General features: G+C 42.1%; 1 protein-coding gene across 3 annotated transcripts in view; it reads right to left on the minus strand.

Annotated features, from left to right (window-relative positions):
- The window catches only part of LOC133049557 (ATP-binding cassette sub-family C member 4), a 178,685-nt gene that overhangs the window by 114,716 nt on the left and 44,253 nt on the right, over nt 1-19,716 (minus strand). Inside the window, exons 4-7 of one of the 3 annotated variants that reach the window (XM_061133649.1) lie at nt 19,339-19,563; nt 2,795-2,884; nt 1,532-1,695; nt 409-534 (exon numbers count right to left, since the gene is read on the minus strand). In XM_061133649.1, the coding sequence (XP_060989632.1) occupies nt 409-534; nt 1,532-1,695; nt 2,795-2,884; nt 19,339-19,563 (605 nt within the window). Of the gene's footprint in view, nt 1-408; nt 535-1,531; nt 1,696-2,794; nt 2,885-19,338; nt 19,564-19,716 lie in introns of those variants that run through there. The other 2 variants (XM_061133650.1, XM_061133651.1) reach the window with 2 other exon arrangements.

The following is a 19,716-nucleotide window of genomic DNA, read 5'->3' on the forward strand; positions in this document are numbered from 1 at the left end:
ATAACAATAATCTACCCGCTTCCGGAGAGAGGCTCTCTGAGTTGCTGGTTTTGCAATTGCAAGTCTCTGAAGCTGAAGGTTTCTCTGCCTTCCCAGTTTTTTTTTTTTCATTTATTTTTATTAGTTGGAGGCTAATTACTTTACAATATTGTAGTGGTTTTTGTCATATATTGACATGAATCAGCCACCTTTCCAGTTTTAAGAAATGTTGACGCTCAGGGGCAAATAACAGCTCAATGTGAAGGTATTAACTTTTTTCACATATAACAAGTGAAAAGGGCCATAACTTTGTATGGGCCACATATTTAAGTATTTAAGCTCACTTTAATCTGAAAACTTGGGAAGACTTCTAAACCACTCAGTAAATATGAAATAAACCAGAAAATACGTCTGTGTACAAAAACTTACCTTCTCAAATTGGTGATAAGTTCTGCAAAAGACTTTTCCCAAGCATACATTTTTATTATTCTGATGCCAGTTATAACTTCATTCATGGTCCTGATCCTGGTGTCTGTGAAGGCTGCGGTCTTACTCCTAAGGGGACAAATGTGAGAGATGAGCCTTAGTGATCACAGCAAGAATTTCCTTACGGACAGCAGCAGGGGCACAGCCAAGCATGAGGGATCAAATGATTCCCTGCAGCTCTCCTAAGCTGACAACACAGGCAGGTCCTACTCAAAGTACAGACGGGACTTCAATTACGGAGTCAACCATCCAGCCCACTTCAAGAAGTAACCTAGAGAACTTACAGTACTGGCAAGGAAGACCTGAAATGAGTTAGATACAAACCACCTGCCCAAGGAAGTCAGAAAGACACCCAAATCTAACAGGAAGACAGTGTCAGTGATGTAATAAAATAGGAGTAAAGTGCTGGGGAGCAGAAAAGATGGGGTTGTTAATGGCACTGGGAAAGGAGAGCAAGAAAAGCTTCAGAGACCTGGTAGCACTGGAACAGGGCCTCGAAGGATAAGGAACAGCTTTTCACAGCAAAGGTAGGAAATGAAATTCCAAGTAGAGAAAAACACAACATGAAAAAGTATACACACACACACACACAAAAACTTAAATATGCTTCAAATAGCACAAGATCTCCATCACCTGACAACCTAGACAATGATCCACCTCCAACCTTCTGGGACCTGTTTCAGCTCTAATTCATCACCATCAGGTCCTTCATCACCAGTCTCTTGTTATCACAAACGCTGCTGAGACTGTGGTACTTTACAAAGTCATATTTAAGATTGATCTCACTCTTTGGGTGCTTATAACGTTGTATTAAAAACAAGATACAAACATATACACACCTGAAAATGGCTCCAACAGAAGCATAACAAAAATATATGCATCTGGAACTGGGCCTCTAAGATTATTACTATTTAATAAAGCTTAAATAACATCATTTAAGCTACATTCTGCTTAAGGACACTCTACTTATTCAGGTTTGGTGTCTGGAGCATCAAATGACTTCAAGCAAATGGTAGATGTTAACCAGTTACATATTAACAATTTTTTAAACCAGTCTCTCTCTTACCGGAGTGACGAAAACAACTTCCCGATGCAGCTTTGCAAAGGCAGAAGAATAATGAGAACCGCTATCCCAGCAAGACATGATATTCCTATTTCCATCCAGAGCAGGGCGGTCACTACGATAGCCTGCAGTGGCCCTGCCCACAGAAAGTGCAAGAACATCGTTACCTTAAAAGAAAAAGACAAAGCCTTCTTAGGACTATACAAAAACAAAACCTATAAGGACACACTTTAAAACAATCTCCTGTCAAAGAACAGATGGGGACCTAAACAGAAATGATCACAGTGGGTTTTAAACCTGCTAAAGCAGAAATCTAAGCATCAGCCTGAGATGATGCTTCACAGGGCAGCACAAGGTCAACTGCGGGAATATATCCAGGGAGAAGTTGACTGGCAGCCCCGGGAAGATTTCCATTTTGCCTACCCCAGAGGTGAGCTTAGGGTTTCCCCAAACTCTGTCTACTTCAGAATTCAGTCCTTGTGTCCCCTCCAGCTGCCCGGCACCCCAGTAAAGTCTAATTCCCCCACACTCTCCAGTAATTATTTGTGTATTTACCTCCCTAAGAGGTTGTGGCTTTTCCAGGGCAATAACTAAATCTTATTCATCCCTGAAACTGAGTAGAGGCCTCTGTTCACGTTTGATGAATGAATAACTGCAAGAGAAGTGTCTAATGCAATAGACATTTGACTAGAAGCTATAATGCCCTGGGTAATGTGATCTATTCATAAAGTGCAAAAACAGATTGTAATGGGACAGTGGAGAGTAGGTTGCTTCTGACTAGGGACCACCCAGTTGGCATTACTCCTCACAGGCTCCCTATGCAGCAGGCACTGCTGGCCACCAGGCCTTCATCACCTCGAAGAGGAGGAAGACAGTTCAGGCAGCAACCCCTGGCCACCAGGCCTTCATCACCTCGAAGAGGAGGAAGACAGTTCAGGCAGCAAACTGACACCATGTGCCAAGAAGGGCCACGCCAGGAGGACCCCTAACCAAGGGGGACACTAATCAAGCTGGGCAAGAACTCTGCTGCCTGTCTATTACTGAAGCATGTTGTACACAATGTCAGAAAAACAAAATTCTCATCTACAGGGCAATACACATGATTACATCTAAGTTGAAAAGAGGAAATGAGTTGGACAAAGAGAACCCTTGTCTTATGTCCTCAACAGAACCCTGGCTGACACCAAACCCTAGAACATGGCATCCCAATAAGCTGAACGCAGTGAGAAGGATGGAAAACTGAAGAGGATCCCTTGGGCAGCTTACCTGATCAAACTTGTTCACATCGTTGGACAGCAGATTGACTATCTGGCCTGTGGTAGTCTTCCCCATGGCCGAGTTACTCAAGCGAAGGGCCTGAAATGAAAAAAGGCAGAGTTGGATTCCTGTGGTGATACCAAGTCACTCTTGGAATGTAATGCTTTGATGTGGTCTTGAGGCATGTCAGGTTGAGGAGTATGACCTCTGACATCGGGGCTCTAGGGACCCATGCTGTCCTTCAACCCCTCAATGTGGTGACAGCCATGTCCACAAAGACAGCCAACAGAAACAAAATCTCAAACTCTTTTTTCGCTTTTTTTTTGGATAATTTTGGACATGGGCAAAATATAAACGGATATATTAATAGGTTCACACTTACTTTTTAAAGGCAATTTTACATACAAATAAATGGTAATTTTTCATGCAGAAAACACATTTGATCCCTAATTTTAACAACTAAAAGAAGGCAGAACCGCACACCAACTCTGACTTTAAACTGATCATCAAAGGGAAAAAGAAAACAAATCAACCTAATTGGAATTGATGGACCAAAAGGCTGGTTTTGGAACACAAGTTAACATGAAGCGATTATAACACTGCAGCCAACATAGAAATCAAGAATCGGTCACATGACAATCACTCAGATGCTACACAGGATAAAAAAAAAAAAAACAGAACATGATGCGACAGTAAGTATTACTAATGAGGAAGACATGACTTACAAGCAAATCTGCCCAATTTATGCTCCCAACCATGAAAGAATAATGGGTACTTGCCCTCCATTGTAAAACTATGAAGTTGCATAAAATATACGAAGCACTTGTTTTCAGGCGGTGAAAGACCAGCAGTGCAGGACTGTGACCCCTGGGAAGAAGCGTGCCCTGTGACTGGCCTGTTTTCTACCTGGGGGTATATTGTGCCCAGAGTTAAAGTATCACTGGACTGAAGAGGAAGAAATGGATGTCATAAGCAGAAGATATGGCTGGAGTTTGGGTAGGAATAGCAGAGGATAAGCCCAGAACATCTTGTGGAGATTCCCGAAGGGACCTGGTCAGAACCTCACTGTATATGAACAGATGCAGACGCCATGGGCCTCGGTGAGGTCACTCAGCGCCAGGAGACTGCAGACTCTCCCCCCAACAGGAAAGAGGTCTTCCTGATGAACACCTCAGACACTCACTTCAGCTGTCAGGAAGGACATGACTAGAGTAAGTACCATGTACTTGGACTAAGTTCAAAATGGAAATAACTGCCCCACACAGACTAACAGAACCAATCTAACAGGAATTCCATATCGGAACAAAACTCAATATCATCTAATTCAAGGCTTGTTGTTTTTCAGTCACTCTGTTGTGCCCGACTCTTTGTGACCCTGTGGACTGTAGTCCACCAGGCTCCTCTGTCCATGGGATTTTCCAGGCCCACCAAATAAAACATAATTCTCAACTTCGAGGGACTGTTTTTTCTTTGGTCCACACACTGCTCCCCATTAATTACAGAAAATTAATCTTCAGTTCTAATAAAGTATGTGCTCAGTCGCTTCAGTCGGGTCCGACTCTTTGCAACCCTATGAACTGTAGCCTACCAGGCTCCCCTTTCCAAGGAATTCTCCAGGCAAGTGGGTTGCCATTCCCTCTTCCAGGGTTCTTTCCGACCCAGGGATCGAACCCGCGTCTATAGGAAGGACATGCCTCTAAGTAAAAACAGTTCACATCCACTTTAGAGAAAACAACATACAAATTAATGCTATTATTTAAAGGGATATTATCAATATTTGGTTAAATTTGTTTTCCTTGTGGAAGCAAAACAGTTCTACCATGAAAACAATAAAAGGTAAACAAACTGGATCAAATTTGACCATAAATTAGTAAGTTAATTAACATGTTATTAACATTTAAACAAATCAAGAACATCTAAATATTGATTAACAATTATAAAAGCCTAACAATTTTTTTAAGGGACAAAGAACATGTGTTGCAGGAAGGGGGATCCCTTCCAGGGCCTGAAACTGGGCTCTTGTCTAACACTCGGCAATGAACTGTCCAAGGAGACACATGTGCTGACAAACCAAGAGATTTTATTGGGAAAGGGAACCCGGGTGGAGAGCCATAGGGTAAGGGAACCCAGGAGAACAGCTCTGCCGCGTGACTCGCAGTCTTGGGTTTTATGGTGATGGGATTAGTTTCCTGGTGGTCTTTGGCCAATCATTCTAATTCAGAGTCTTTCCTGGTGGCACACGCATCGCTCAGCCAAGATGGATGCTAGCAAGAGGGATTCTGGGAAGTGGACAGAACGCGGTGTCTCCTTTTGACTTTTCCCGAACTCTTCTGGTTGGGGGTGGCTTATTAGTTCCGGTTGGTGGTGGCTTATTAGTTCTGTATTCCCTATCAGGATCTCCTGTCATAAAACAACTCATGCAAATGGTTACTATGGTGCCTGGCCAGGGTGGGCGGTTTCAATCAGTGTGCTTCTCCTAACAATTCCATTGAAGCAGGGATCCATTTTTGGGGAGGTGGAGGGTAGGGAGTAGAGAAATTACATATGGGACAATTAAGAGACTCTATAATCTAGGCCAAAACGTAAATTTGTTCAACTTTTTAAAACATACAGTGCAAGAAATATTAGTCATTCCACCATTTGAAAAATAAACAATGTCTCCTTTCTCAACTGTTTTGAATCAGATGTGAAACTCCATAACCCATGTATGGACACACAAATATCACCATCAAAGGAGCAGAGGAGAAAAGAATGTTCTTTGCACATGAATTGAGTTTTCCAGACTAGTGAAAAGTATTAACCCTTTAAGAATCCAATGTTCATTTTAACAGCATCTCCCCCCAAACCCTGCTGCAGTCGGCCTTTAAAACCAAAGACGAGAACTCAGTTCACCATCTTAATGCTGCACTCTCATCACCAGCAAGACTTATATCCAGTGCTGATGACCCTCAGTGCACAGAAGCGCTTCTGTCCCACGGAGTGCTCCAAATGGCCATGCCTTTTGGGTTTTTCATACATTATAATTCTATCTTTCCCCCCGCCATCAGGTTATCAACTGACTAGCTCACCATTACCTACTGCTATTTCTAAACTGGGTTCTGGCATTGTAATATCATAAGTGAATCAGGGTAGCAGACCCTGAGTAAGAACCTAAAGGACTCAGAATAGAAAACAGACTCAGGCACTTGTCACTTATTTTGCATTTGGCTTATTTCCTGGTTCATGGCCCTGCCCCCCAGAATTCAGCATATCAGATAATGGGAATTGTTCCAACAGGTAACTAGGCTGAGAGTATGTTTAGCTCACCCGAAATAGAACACTGCTGTATTTTTCCCAGAGTGTTACCCAGAGTTGCTTAGTAATGCTGTCATATCTGCTTTCAAGATTGCATAATCTAAAGCCATTCATTTCAGCTTTTGAGGGGAGGATGCAGAAACTCCCTAATATCTTCCACCAGCATGAACATAATGGGGACTATTAAACTAATGAGATTGCCATAAAACTAATCACATTGCCGCTATGGTTGTGCAGAGAAAAAAACTGAGTGCAGGAAATAAAAAACAAAGTCAATACAAGATCAACCACCTGCTGTTCTCTCATCTGACAACTCCACCGCCTTTTTCTTGTTGCTGGCCTGATTTTCCATGGCTGGCACGCAAGCCAGCACAACTACTCAGCTCTCTGCAAGCTTTGAAGGATGTGGCAGTTAGCTCCTGCAAGTACTATTAGCCTTCGTCTAAATCCACAGCACCTACTGAAGGCACCAGAATGCCACGTATACAGAGCTGACAAGTGAGCCTCTGAGCATGAGAACCAACATGTGGACTCCAAGCACTGCTGGCTTTCCTGGTGGCTCAACGAGTAAAGAATCTGCCTGCAATGCAGTAGACACAGGTTCCATCCCGGAGCTGGGAAGATCCCCTGGTAGAAGGAAATGGCAATCCACTCCAGCTTTCTTGCCTGGAAAATCCCATGGACAGAGGAGCCTGGTGGGCTACAGTCCATGGGGGTCTCAAAGAGTCAGACACAACTGGGCAACTAACATTCCACCAGTGGGTGGAAGCCCCTGATATCCACTGTGAGGTCAGGCTAAGGATGTGAACCCCTTAGGAGGAATTTCTGCGTATTCTCAGACCTCATCCTCTCCAAGGGCTTTGAGTCTCTGAGATGATCCCCTGGGAACCCTCCTGCCTGGGATCAGGGAACTTTTGCAGCAATGGGGAAAGCTCACACCTGGACACACCCCTCCTAGAGCTACAAAATACAAAGAAACTATATGGGGCTAAAAATAACTGTGCACATATGCAGTTGGGGCATATTCTGGACCAAAAGATACAAAAAAGACAAAAAGAACCAACTGCCATTTCTGAAGAGCTGGGACCTAAACCAAAGGTGTGGCAAAAACAGAGTCCCCCCCCCCCCCCGCCCGACTCCAACCTCCCGCACTCAATACCACAAAAGGATAAACAAACCACCTAAACTACCCCTCCAGCCCGATCCCTGACCCACCACAACCCTCACCTCATATAAGGAATGAGCTTGCCCTCCTCAATTTGGAGAGAACAAGAGAAACTGTTTACTTGTTTTCCCTCCTGCAACCAGTGCAGAAGCCCCAATACAGCCTTCCCTCAATGTCTCGTGTGGCCTCTAGGAAATTTCTCTTGACTTGGGGAAGACAAAGAACCCTGGTTGGGATCAAGGTGAGCTAGGGCAACAGAAAGGAGGAAAACCACAGAAATGGTAGAAAACTCCACAATGGAGAGAAAGGAGATCCAAGAACATGCATAAATATACATTTAGGGCTCAGCAAGAGAAGACAATCTAAGTGAGAATACAAATCAACCGTGCACCCAAAAAGAAGGGGAGACGTCTATGAACATTTTTCTTTAATGAATCATGTTTCCCTACATCTAAAAAATAATCTATCTTCTCAAATGGAATGCTCAGTGGTAAGAATTTATACATGAGGCCATATGCTGTCTTTTGCAGCAACTAAACTGAGAACCATTTTTCCAATTATTTTATTGCTAGTATGCCTCCTTTCAGATCAAAAGAATACAAGGGGAAAACAATACACCCACTCTAAACTCACTGAAGGTAAATAATTTCACTGAGAATTTGTCAAAATTATAATATTTTGTAAGGGTTTTTCCTTTTTCCTAATGTTTTCTAGGAAGCAAAGTGTTGAATTTGATTGAGAAGGACAAGCAATAAACCTAAAGTAACCAATGGTGCTCACTTTTATAATGTCACAGAACTAGTTGCATTACTCTTCCCTTAGATGCCATTTTGGAAGCTTTCAGAAAATGAAATCTGTGCAGCAGAAAAGAAAAACAAAATGACAAAAGTAGGAGATGCTCCCTAAATAATGTTTACAATATACAGTTTTAAAAATGCCTTAATTTCTCTTACTGATGCATATGAAGGAATTAGGAGAAAAATGCAGAGCCAAGAGCACAAGCTTCTCCCAGAAAACCATAGTTACACCCTCTTTACCCAGTTCCATGTCCCTAAATCCCACGTTCTCCCACTCACTGGATTGTAGCATATAAAATACCAGATGGTACCCAGAACTGTAAATTCCCAGAGGTCAGAAGCGAAGAAAAAGGCCTGGTTAGTTCAGCTAATGAGTCCCAGAGGGAGGAGGAAGCAGGGGGTGAAGACTTCAAAACAGAACCAAGGCAGAGCCGATTGCTCTGAAAGGCATCCAGAGAGGATACAGTTCTCTCTGAAATGCCTTCCTTTTCCTCCATAACTAACTCAAAGTCATCACCCCAGCTGAGGGCCTGGGTGAACAGTAAATTGTTTCCAATGAATACTAAGTACATGTATGACCTCTATCTTTTCAAAAAAAAGCTAACCTAGCTTTGAGGACAAAGTGATAAGCCAGCCACCCAAGGACAACTCCTATATGTGATTCCCTGTATGTGAGGTTTCTCAAACAGACAAATACACTCAGAAAGTAAAATGGAAAGCTGCCACTCACGAGGCAGAGACCTGATGATGCATGGTGCGTGATGCATAATGCCTGCACAACAATGCAAATGGACTTAACACCACTGACTCAACTGTAGACTCGAAAAAGGCAAGCCTAGTCAATTTTATGTTTTGACTGTTTGCACATAGTTAGAAACAATTTTAAAAACATTGACCTTTGAAGACCAAAACGAAAATAACCACCAATCAAAAAACTGTAAACGCAGTGAAATGTTTTAAAGAATGAAGGAGACATGAAAACACAGGTAGACAAAAAAATTAGAACGTTTAAAAATAGCAATGAGTCATGATTGCAGCACAAACCCCCGGGAAAGGAGGAAGAATATACATGCTGTTCGTTCCCTTTCCAGGGAGACACCACATCTTCACCAGCCCAACCTGGTCTGCTGTTCCCTTTACCATTCTCCAGTACAGAGTTCCCTAAACTTTCTCCATGATTAAGAATCCCTGGGGCACAGATTAAACAATACAGATTTCTAGGCGTCTTCCTTAAAAAATGCTAAGGGAGAGACTTCCCTGGTCCAGTGGCTAAGACTCCATGCTTCCAATGCAAGGGGCCTGGGTTCAATTTCTGGTCAGGGAACTAAGATCCCATATGCCACAACTAAGAGCTGATGCGGAGGTCGGGGGGCGGGTGGCAGGGGCGGGGAGGAGTAGGTGGGCTATATGGAAAGAGTAGCATGGGAACTTACATTACCATATGTAAGAAGGTAACCAATGGGAATTTGCTTTGTGACTCAGGGAATTCAAACCTAGAGGGGTGGGATAGGGAGGGAGGTGAGAGGTATGTTCAAGTGGGAGGTGCACTGCTAAGCCTCTTCAGTTGTGTCTGACTGTAGCCTGCCAGTCTCCTTCCATGGAATCTTCCAGGCAAGGATACTGGAGTGGGTTGCCATTTCCTTCTCCAGGGGATCTTCTGGACCCAGGGATCGAACCTGGGTCTCCTGCACTGCAGGCAGACTCTTTGCCATCTGAGCCACCAGGGAAGCCTGAGATTTAGAAACAGAGATACTCTAGACTTGTCCTGAAAAAAACGGGAATAGCTCAGTTGGTAAAGAATCCATCTGCAATGCAGGAGACCCTGGTTCAATTCCTGGGTCAGGAAGATCCGCTGGAGAAGGGATAGGCTACCCACTCCAGTATCCTTGCCTTGGGATTCCCTTGTGGCTCAGCTGGTAAAGAATCCACCTGCAATGCGGGAGACCTGGATTTGATCCCTGGGTTGGGAAGATCCCCTGGAGAAAGGAAAGACTACCCACTCCAGTATTCTGGCCTGGAGAATTCCATGGACTATACAGTCCATGGGATCACAGAGAGTCAGACATGACTTTGACTTTCACTTTCTTTCACTATCAAAGCCTAAGAGGGATTCCCTGATGGTTCAGATGGTGCAGAATCTGCCTACAATGAAGGAGACCTGGGTTTGATCCCTGGTTAGGGAAGATCCCCGCCTGGAATAGGAAATGGCAACCCACTTCAGTATTCTTGTCTGGAGAATCCCATGGACAGAGAAGCCCGGCCAGCTATAGTCCATGGAGTTGCAAACAGTCAGACACAGCTGAGTACACACAGCATGGCACATACCCAAAACTTAGGAATTTAGTTACATTAACTTTTGATGGAAGGGGATAGGAATTTTGTTGTTGAGGAATTTTTGGAAGAAAGCAGGTATTACCAATTAGCTTTCCAGACTGGTTAACTAGTAAAAACCTATTACTCCCCATTACACACAGCCCACCTCCAGGGGTACACATATTGTCACTATGAGACTGGCACAGCTCAAGTGGAACAGTCTGCTACCAAACTCAGTTTCCCAAACAACTGCAACAAAATAAATCCCATCTGAAGGTAACTTTGGCATATGCAGCCAAAAAAAAAAAAAATATGGATCAAAAAGACATTCCATGTAAGGCCATGAACACAGACATCTTTCACCATAAAACTAGCAAACACAGTGAATGTAGTAGACCATGAATGTAGCTAGTGAGGAGGTAAAGGGCAGTCAATACAGTGACGAAACAACACAATATATATAAGACGGTTACTATATTAATATGTGTGACTGGATAAAGACTGAAAAAGAATCTACAAAAATGATGCCTGCCATTATAGAATGGTGGTGTTTGGGGTATTTCCTCCCAAATTTTGGAATAACGGTAAGCAAACCAGCGATGCTTACGAAATAGCCCAAGTTTCAAGGCAGACTGCCTTTGTGGATTCCCATCGGAACTAGGACTTCTGAACCAACACTTTTCCCCACTTCTATAATAAACCCCTTAGGGCTGAATCCTTTCTTTTCTCCATCTCTCATGAATATTATAATGCATTAAAAGGTCCACAACTAATTCATTTTGCTATTTTGTCTAACATGTACTGTACTACATCAGTTCACATGAGATGAAAGAAGACATTATTCTTTTCTTTCAATCACCCACCACTCTCACTAAATGCTTCACTAAATGGGCAAAACAGTAAGAATGAAATGAAGGAATCAACAGCCAGATGTGATATCCTTTCCAATCATATTTCCAGCTGACTCACAACTTCACATGTACCCACACACAATAGCCTTCAGATGCATTTTCCTAAATCACTACTCTGATCCATTTACTACCTTAATCAAAATTTCCAAGGGTTCCCCTTTACCAGCTCAGTAACTCCAACAGCCTTAAGCTCATGATCAAGACCCTGGTCCCAAAATTCCCTTCTAGATGTATGTTGGAGCCTCATGCTATGCCAACTGTGCTTCTAAAATTTCCTGAATGAATCATTTCGGCTTCCTACTCCAACACTGCCCCATGCAGGCATACATACTGACACAGAATCACAGACAGGCACACATCACTCCACCCATCGGAGGGTTCCTCTCCTAAACCATTAAGTCTGTACACCTGTGTACCACTTAACACCCATATTTCTATTTTGTCTAATTATAGGTACTCTAGCCTTCTGGGACTGAGTGCCAGTAATGCAGATGACAGGAATGTGTGCACACTAGCTAAATTCCAGGGACTAAGTTAAATGCTTTACACAGATTGGCTCATTTAATCCTCTCTACAACCATAAGAGTTGGGTACTTTGCTATTACAAATGAGGACATGTAGGCTTAGAGCAGCTAGCCTAAGTATAATGTCTACAAAAAGGAAAACTGTGATTCATACAAAAGCACTCAAACTACAGTCTTGTTGTGTGTATGACCTTCTACGCTCCTAAACGGAACACATGACCCTGTAACAGGTGTTCTGCAAAACCAGTGCTCACAAAAACCCCATATATATTCTCTCCTTCAGCATTTAAACTCAGGACACAGGCTCTGAGAAGTGGGTTCACTCACTCACAGTTCAGCAGACAGCAAAATCGAGACAGCATCTCAGGTCTGACTGCGCTCAGGACCTACACTCCTAGTCTCTCTCCTATCTGACCTGCCACAGTGTCGTCTACCAAATACTTGGCACCTGATTCAATGAGCCTGATCACTCAGTGCACAGGAGATTCCCAGCTTAGAATCTGAGCCACAGGAGAACTACGGAATGGCCACCATCCTTCAGGTTTATACCTGAAGTGCACCTCCACTGAGAAACAAACATCTAATCCACATGCTACTGCAACATATTAGTAGATCTTGATTATAACATACAAGAAAAAAATTAAGCTAAAAATGCATTTGAGGCCTATCACTATCACCTGGTACCTTTTTAAAACTCCCCCATGCAAAAAAAAAAAAAACACTGCTAGCCCAGTGGTTAAGATCCCACAGTTCATGTGGCGAGAAATAAATAAAATCCACCCCCCAAGCCATTAAAATGGATTTCTGCAGAGAGGGCTCGGGTATCAGTGTTGTTTTTAAATTTTCATGAATCTGTAGTGCAGCAGTTTGGGAACCACGGAGCTAAGTCTTCCCTTCCAGTTTGCACTGCACCCCACATAGCAGGTAGTTACCAGCTGGTAGTATGCAATTGACACCCTTTATTCTCAAGCAACAGAAACTTTGAACAAAGTAGTTTAAACCAAACAGCCTTTCCTTCCTTAACCTGCTTTGCTCAATCTCCTGCCCACAGAATAGTAAACCTTCAACCAGAGGCTCCTTGATGAGATACTTCACAAAATGCAATTTTATATCAGAAATAAAGGGGGGGAAATGTTTTTAGAACTGCTAAACAATTTCAAATTTATATCAGAAATTCAAATTTATATCAGAAATAAAGGGGGGAAAATGTTTTTAAAACTGCTAAACAGTGCAAGAAACATTACTAGCACATTCTAACTTTGTCTGGAAGTTAGAAAATACCATTAGAAGAGAAAGTCCAAACAAGGTATCAGATGCTGTAAGAGAGTCATTCTATTTTCATAAATACCACACTGTCTTGAACAATACTCAAGATCCTGGTCTCTTGGAAATATAACTGCAAACTCAAACAAAATATTAGATTGACCATAAGAAATCACTGTTTCATAACCCCGAATCAGTTGAATATCTGTCATTCCATGTGTAAAATAAACATTAGCCATTCAGTCGTGTCTGACTCTTTGTGATCCCGTGGACTGTAGGCCGCCAGGCTCCTCCATTCATGGAATTCTCCAAGCAAGAATACTGGAGTGGGTTGCCATGCCCTTCTCCAGGGGATCTCCCCAACCCAGGGGTCAAACCCAGGTCTCCCACATTACAGGCAGATTCTTCATTGCCTGAGCCACCAGGGAAGCCGCAAGTCCGGGCCAAATTTAAAGCAATATAGTGTTTGTACTGAAACAGAATTAGTTTTAAATAAAAGACTGAAAATGAACATCACTGTGGATTATAATATCGGTGAAGCACAACTTTCCTCCCAAGCATCATCTTGTTTCTGTTTACCATTTCCTTACCTTTTAAGTTCTAGAGTTTTATCTGAATGTATTTCCAGGCACTATGATATTTAGTTTTGTTTGCTTTTTGAGCTTTAAACAGTACATATTATAATAGCCAGGACATGGAAGCAACCTAGATGCCCATCAGCTGATGAATGGATAAGGAAGCTGTGGTACATATACACCATGGAATATTACTCAGCCATTAAAAAGAATTCATTTGAATCAGTTCTAATGAGATGGATGAAACTGGAGCCCATTATACACAGTGAAGTAAGCCAGAAAGATAAAGACCAATACAGTATACTAACACATATATATGGAATTTTAAAAGATGGTAACGATAACCCTATATGCAAAACAGAAAAAGAGACACAGATGCATAGAACAGACTTTTGGACTCTCTGGGAGAAGGCGAGGGTGGGATGTTCTGAGAGAATAGCATTGAAACAAGTATACTATCAAGGGTGAAACAGATCACCAGCCCAGGTTGGATGCATGTGTTGTTTTTCAAATGCTAAGTCAAGTATCCCCACGGACTGTAGCCTGCCAGGCTTCTCTGTCCATGGGATTTCCCAGGCAAGAATACTAGAGTGGGCTGTCATTTCTTCTTCAGGGAATCTTCCCAACCCAGGGACGGAGCCCGTGTCTCCTGCCCTGGCAGGTGGGTTCTTTACCACGGAACCACCAGGGAAGCCCTACAGATCTACAGTGAAAGATAAAGGGAAATTGGGATGTTTGCAGGGAATCAAGTCATCTTAGAAGCTGAAACAACGAATGAGGAAATCTCTCCTGCAAACCACCCTTTGGGTAACAAACACTAAAGAGAATTAGGATGAGATATCAGTCACATTAAGAAATCTGGCAAACTGATCAGATTCTGCAGGTAAATCTGCCCTGGGTAACAGGCAGCAGAGAACACTCAATGACATCCCTGACTATCTGCTCTGGCTTTACCTGGCATTGGGAGCAAACTAACCCATTATCAGGACTCACCATGGGAAAACATGCTTTTTAAAATCTCTCTGCCATATGACAAGACCATCCCAATTAGTGACACTGTCATGCTGCCTGCCTCAGGTCTGAACATCCATAGCATTCAGGCATGAAGACAAGGACAGGACTGGCAAATGGGAGATACATTCTCACTACTGACTTGGGCTGGAGATTGACAACCATCTTCAATGCAGGCTCAGCTTGCTTTAAGTTTTCATCTTTCCCCATCCCAGGTCCACCTCCCATGCTCTAAGCTGGGGGAGTTATTACCCTTTGAGATTTGAAGCTGGGGGAGTACTCCTTCTTCTATGCCCCAACCATAAACAGACAGGAATTAAGACACTGGTCTCACCGGAAAGGTGATAGGTGACTCATGCTGTGAGTATCACCAGGGACTACTGACGATTTTCTAAAAGGAGACAGTATAAGGTTTAAACCCTGTTCATTTAACCTATATGCTGAGCACATCATGAGAAACACTGGGCTGGATGAGTTACAAGCTGGAATCAAGATAGAAGGGAGAAACATCAACAACCTCAGACATGCAGATGATACCACTCTAATGGCAGAAAGTGAAGAGGAAGTAAAGAGCCTCTTCATGAGGGTGAAGGAGGAGAGGGAAAGAGCCAGCTTAAGACTAAACACTAAAAAAAAAACTAAGACCATGGCATCCGGGCCCATTACTTCATGGCAAATAGAAGGGGAAAAGGTCAAAGTAGTGACATATTTCCTCTTCTTGGGCTCTAAAATCACAACGGATGGTGACTGCAGCCATGAAATCAGAAGACAATTGCTTCTTGGAAGGAAAGCGATGATAAACCTAGACAGTGTGTTGAAAAGCAGAGGAAGTACTCTGCCGACAAAGGTCTGTATAGTCAAGGCTATGGTTTTTCTAGTAGTCATGTATGGATGTGAGAGTTGGACCATAAAGAAAGCTGAGCAGCAAAGAATTGATGTCTTCGAACTCTGGTGCTGGAGAAAACTCCTGCAAGTCCCTTGGACATCAAGGAGATCAAACCAGTCAGTCCTAAGGGAAATCAACCCTGAATATTCACTGGAAGGACTGATGCTGAAGCTGAAACTCTAATACTTTGTCCACCTGATGCAAAGAACTGATTCCTTGCAAAAGTCTCATGCTGGAAAAGATTGAGGGCAGAAGAAGAGGGTGTGAGGGGATGAGATGGCATCACTGATGCAATGGACATGAACTTGGGCAAACTTCAGGAGATAGTGAGGGTCAGGGAGGCCTGGTGTGCTGCAGTCCATGGGGTCGCAAAGACAGGACTAGGCGACTGAACAACAACAAGGTTTAAAACACTATTCCTTTGACCGATCTGTGTTCTTAATGCCAGTTAGCTGACTTCACAAAAAACACAGCCCATGTTCATTATCCTGGTTTTTGGTAAGAAGTTTGAAAAAAAAATGCCTTGGAGACCTGAGGAATCTGAATAGACACCATGAGCTGCTTTAACAGACCACCAATTAGAGTCACTAATCCAAATGAAATGTCATATTCATAAAAACTTCTCAAACAGAAAGTCCTCAAACAGAAAGATCAATGATCAAGTGTGAATGTAAAATAATGTCATCACAATAGAGTCTGGAAGTTCCTTAAAATACTAAAGATAAAATTAGCATATTGTATAGCAATTCAACTTCCTGGAGATGCACTCAGAAGAACTGAAAACACAGACTTTACTGGTACACCCATGTTCCCAGCAGCATTATTCACAACAGCCAAATGTAGGAACAACCAAAATGTCCAATAACAGATGAAAGGATGCACAGAATGTAGTACAGACCTGTAATGCAATGTTATTCAGCCTTTAAAAGGAATTGAATTCTGACACCTGAATCATCTAGAGTCAGTAAATTCAGAGAAGTAGAATGGTGGTGAGGGGCTGGAGAGTCAGTGTTTAATGGGTACAGAGTTTCAGTCTGGGATGATGAAAAAGTTCTGAAGATGAATAGCACTGATGGCTGAACAACTTGAACGGACCTCAAGTCACTAAATGGTGCACTTAAAAAGGGTTAAAATTCGGGCTTCCCTGATGGTGCAGTAGCTAAGACTATGCGCTCCCAATGCAGGGGGCCCGGGTTCGAGCCCTGGTTAGAAAACTAGATCTCACATGCCGCAAATAAGATCTGGTGCAGCCAAATAAATATATTAATTTTAAAAAAAGAAGTTAAAATGGTAAGCTTGATGTTGTGTATATTTTACATTTTTTTTTTAAAAAGCAATGACCAAAAGTAATTTTACCAAAGCAGTCAAAAGGTAAATAAGTCATCCGTATATGTGATATATCCCAAAGGATCATTCAAAGTTACAACTGTGACTTAGCAGCCATTTATAACACCCAAGCTGATTTCTTTCCAGGAGGTGGGGCCTGAGCATGAACCACAGTCCTTCCAAGGGGCCTTTCAGCAGCACCAGCTTTGGCTCTAAGGAATCAGTCTGCCAGTAACCTGCAAAGACATGTTGAATTTCTCCACCCCAGAGGGATCCTAGATGCAAAGCTGTGCAGGAAGAAACAATTCTTTCTCACGTTTCTGGAATTTCTGGTTATGTCTGTGGTTTATCCCAACAATACCTGACTTCGTAAAGGGACAATTCTCTTAGCCTAATCAAGCCAGCAAATTAATGGCTTTGGGAGATGTTTACATTCATCTAAGCAAATGTGCCAGGGCCAGATCGGATTTCCCAAAGGCAATGTTCCAAAGTGTTTGTGCGAAGAGGAAGAAAAACAGGTGGACCCTGGCTCACCTGTGCAGCCAAGAGAGAGCTTTATTTCACTGAACCGTCAGACCTAACAAAAGATTTTTACAATGCAGGTCTGGTGAAATTTCCTATTTATTTATGGGAGCTAAGCATGATCTGGAATCACAAACATCTAGCTAAATTTTGGGAATCAGAGTGTCTATCTCCTAAATAGTAGATGGTATCATAGAATATTAAAGAACGTGATGAATGACAAGGAAGACCCCTGACCAGAGTGTAGGGGCACCACGGCCATTTCCACATCACCCAGGAAGAAACTGGCTCAGATGCTGCAGCCAAACACAGACAGTGAGATGCCAGGCCCCCGGGGATGACACAGCCCTGAGATTAACAAGACTCCGCTCAAGGGAAAATGAGGAGACAAGTCACATTTTGCCAACAAATGTACCCCCAGGAAACAGAAGTCTAAATAAGTAGCAACTAGATGAAAGAAGTGATAATTTCAATTTAAACTGTTTGGCTTTAGACTTCAATGACAATTTTAATTGCTTTGTAATAAAAATTGCATATTTAAGGTGTACAATGTGATGCTCTGATACAGACAATGGCAAATAATTACTAAAGCCACTTAACACATTGACGATGTTGTTGTCCTTTTTGTGTGTGTCTGCTATGTCAGTAAATTTTAAGTATATAATACAGTCAAATGAAAATTCTTAAAAAAGTAAACAGGGCAGAGATATCCAGGATCAAGTTTATAAACGGCACTTCAGCTCCTGACACTGGCAATTTCTCTGTAAATCCACCTGAAATCCTCACTCCCTTTACACTAGTGAAGGCCAGGGTAACCTATGGAATAATCTTATGGGTATTTCTCAGCACAAAAGCACTAAAAACATCAAACCAGGTCATACTAAAACTGCTATAATGCTAACTAAAGAAAAAAAGGAAATCTATTATGAAAAAAACTAAATGAATGGCAACCAAAAAATTCTCTCTAAAATTACTAAAAACAATGAAAAATTTCAAGTTTTATCGAAACATCTATTTTCTTTACTACTGTTATGAACAAGCACAACTATATAACACAATGAGTGAGTCTATATGTGGCATGGATTCCATTTACATTTTTTAGTAAACATAATTATAATGAATATGATTAGATGTGATGTTTGAAAAAATAAGATGCTGTAGCCAGCATCTTATTCCCTTTCTCAAATACATTGTTTTCTCCTAGATTTAATTTTATAGATTCAATTACAGAAGCTTTCTAGTAAATACAACTTTGTGTAAATAAAGGTTTTCATGAACAACAACCAAATTTCCATTAATACCACTATGCTCTTTCGGCATGAAAACATTAAAAATCAACTTCATATCTCTGATGCTTATAGACTTCTTTATAAATTTACTGAATATTATGCAAGAGCCTGTGAATAAAAGTTATCAAAAGCTGTCCTGACCTGATCTCAATACAAATCGCTTATGTTTTTGTAACATTTGCTTAAACAACAAAATTGGCTGGATGCAAAGAGCAAACTTTGGTAGCATGGTGTGAAAGTTAAAGTGAAGTCGCTCAGTCATATCCGACTCTTTGCGACACCAGGGACTATAGCCTACCAGGCTCCTTAGGGGACAGTCCATGGAGTTTTTCAGGCAAGAGTACTGGAATGGGTTGCCATTTCTTTCGCCAGGGGATCTTCCCAACCCAGGGATCAAACCTGGGTCTCCCGCACTGCAGGCAGACGCTTTACCATCTGAGCTACAGGGACGCCCGTTGCACGGTGTAAACAAGTATAATCATTAAAAGAAAATGTTTTTCTTGGGTACAATGTGTCTAATTTTTTTACTGAAGTATACTTGATGTGCAATATTATATGTGACGCGTGTACAATAGTGATTCACAATTTTTACTAGTTATAAAATTGACAGAGAAGTTTCCCAAAATGCTTCTGGTACTTCATGAGAGGTATACACTGTGGTACCGAGTGACACTTACCTTGCGGTAGATCATGTGGCACATGGCTACTCTCAGCCTCATCCCCGCACACTGGACGTGGTAGAAGTACAAGTGGTGTAGAATGGCCAAGACAAGCGTGCAGGCGCTCAGCACCCCGGCATAGCCATGGGCTTCGTACAAAGCAGCAGAATCAGAGGGATCGTAGTTTTCAAAATAACCAATAATTTTCCCCAAAATTATGGGCTGAACTACTCTGGTACTTTCCTAAAAACAAATTTTAAAAAATCTTCATTAGATATACAAGCCAGACCAGGTTTTCTTTTAGGCTTTGGTTTGTTGGTTTTTTGTTTGTTTGTTTGTTTTTCGGTCAGTCGACAGAGTAAAGACTTTATTCAGCCCTCAAACCTTTAATCATAA

Source organism: Dama dama, chromosome 30 (assembly GCF_033118175.1).
Source record: "Dama dama isolate Ldn47 chromosome 30, ASM3311817v1, whole genome shotgun sequence".
Classification (NCBI taxonomy): Eukaryota; Metazoa; Chordata; class Mammalia; order Artiodactyla; family Cervidae; genus Dama; species Dama dama.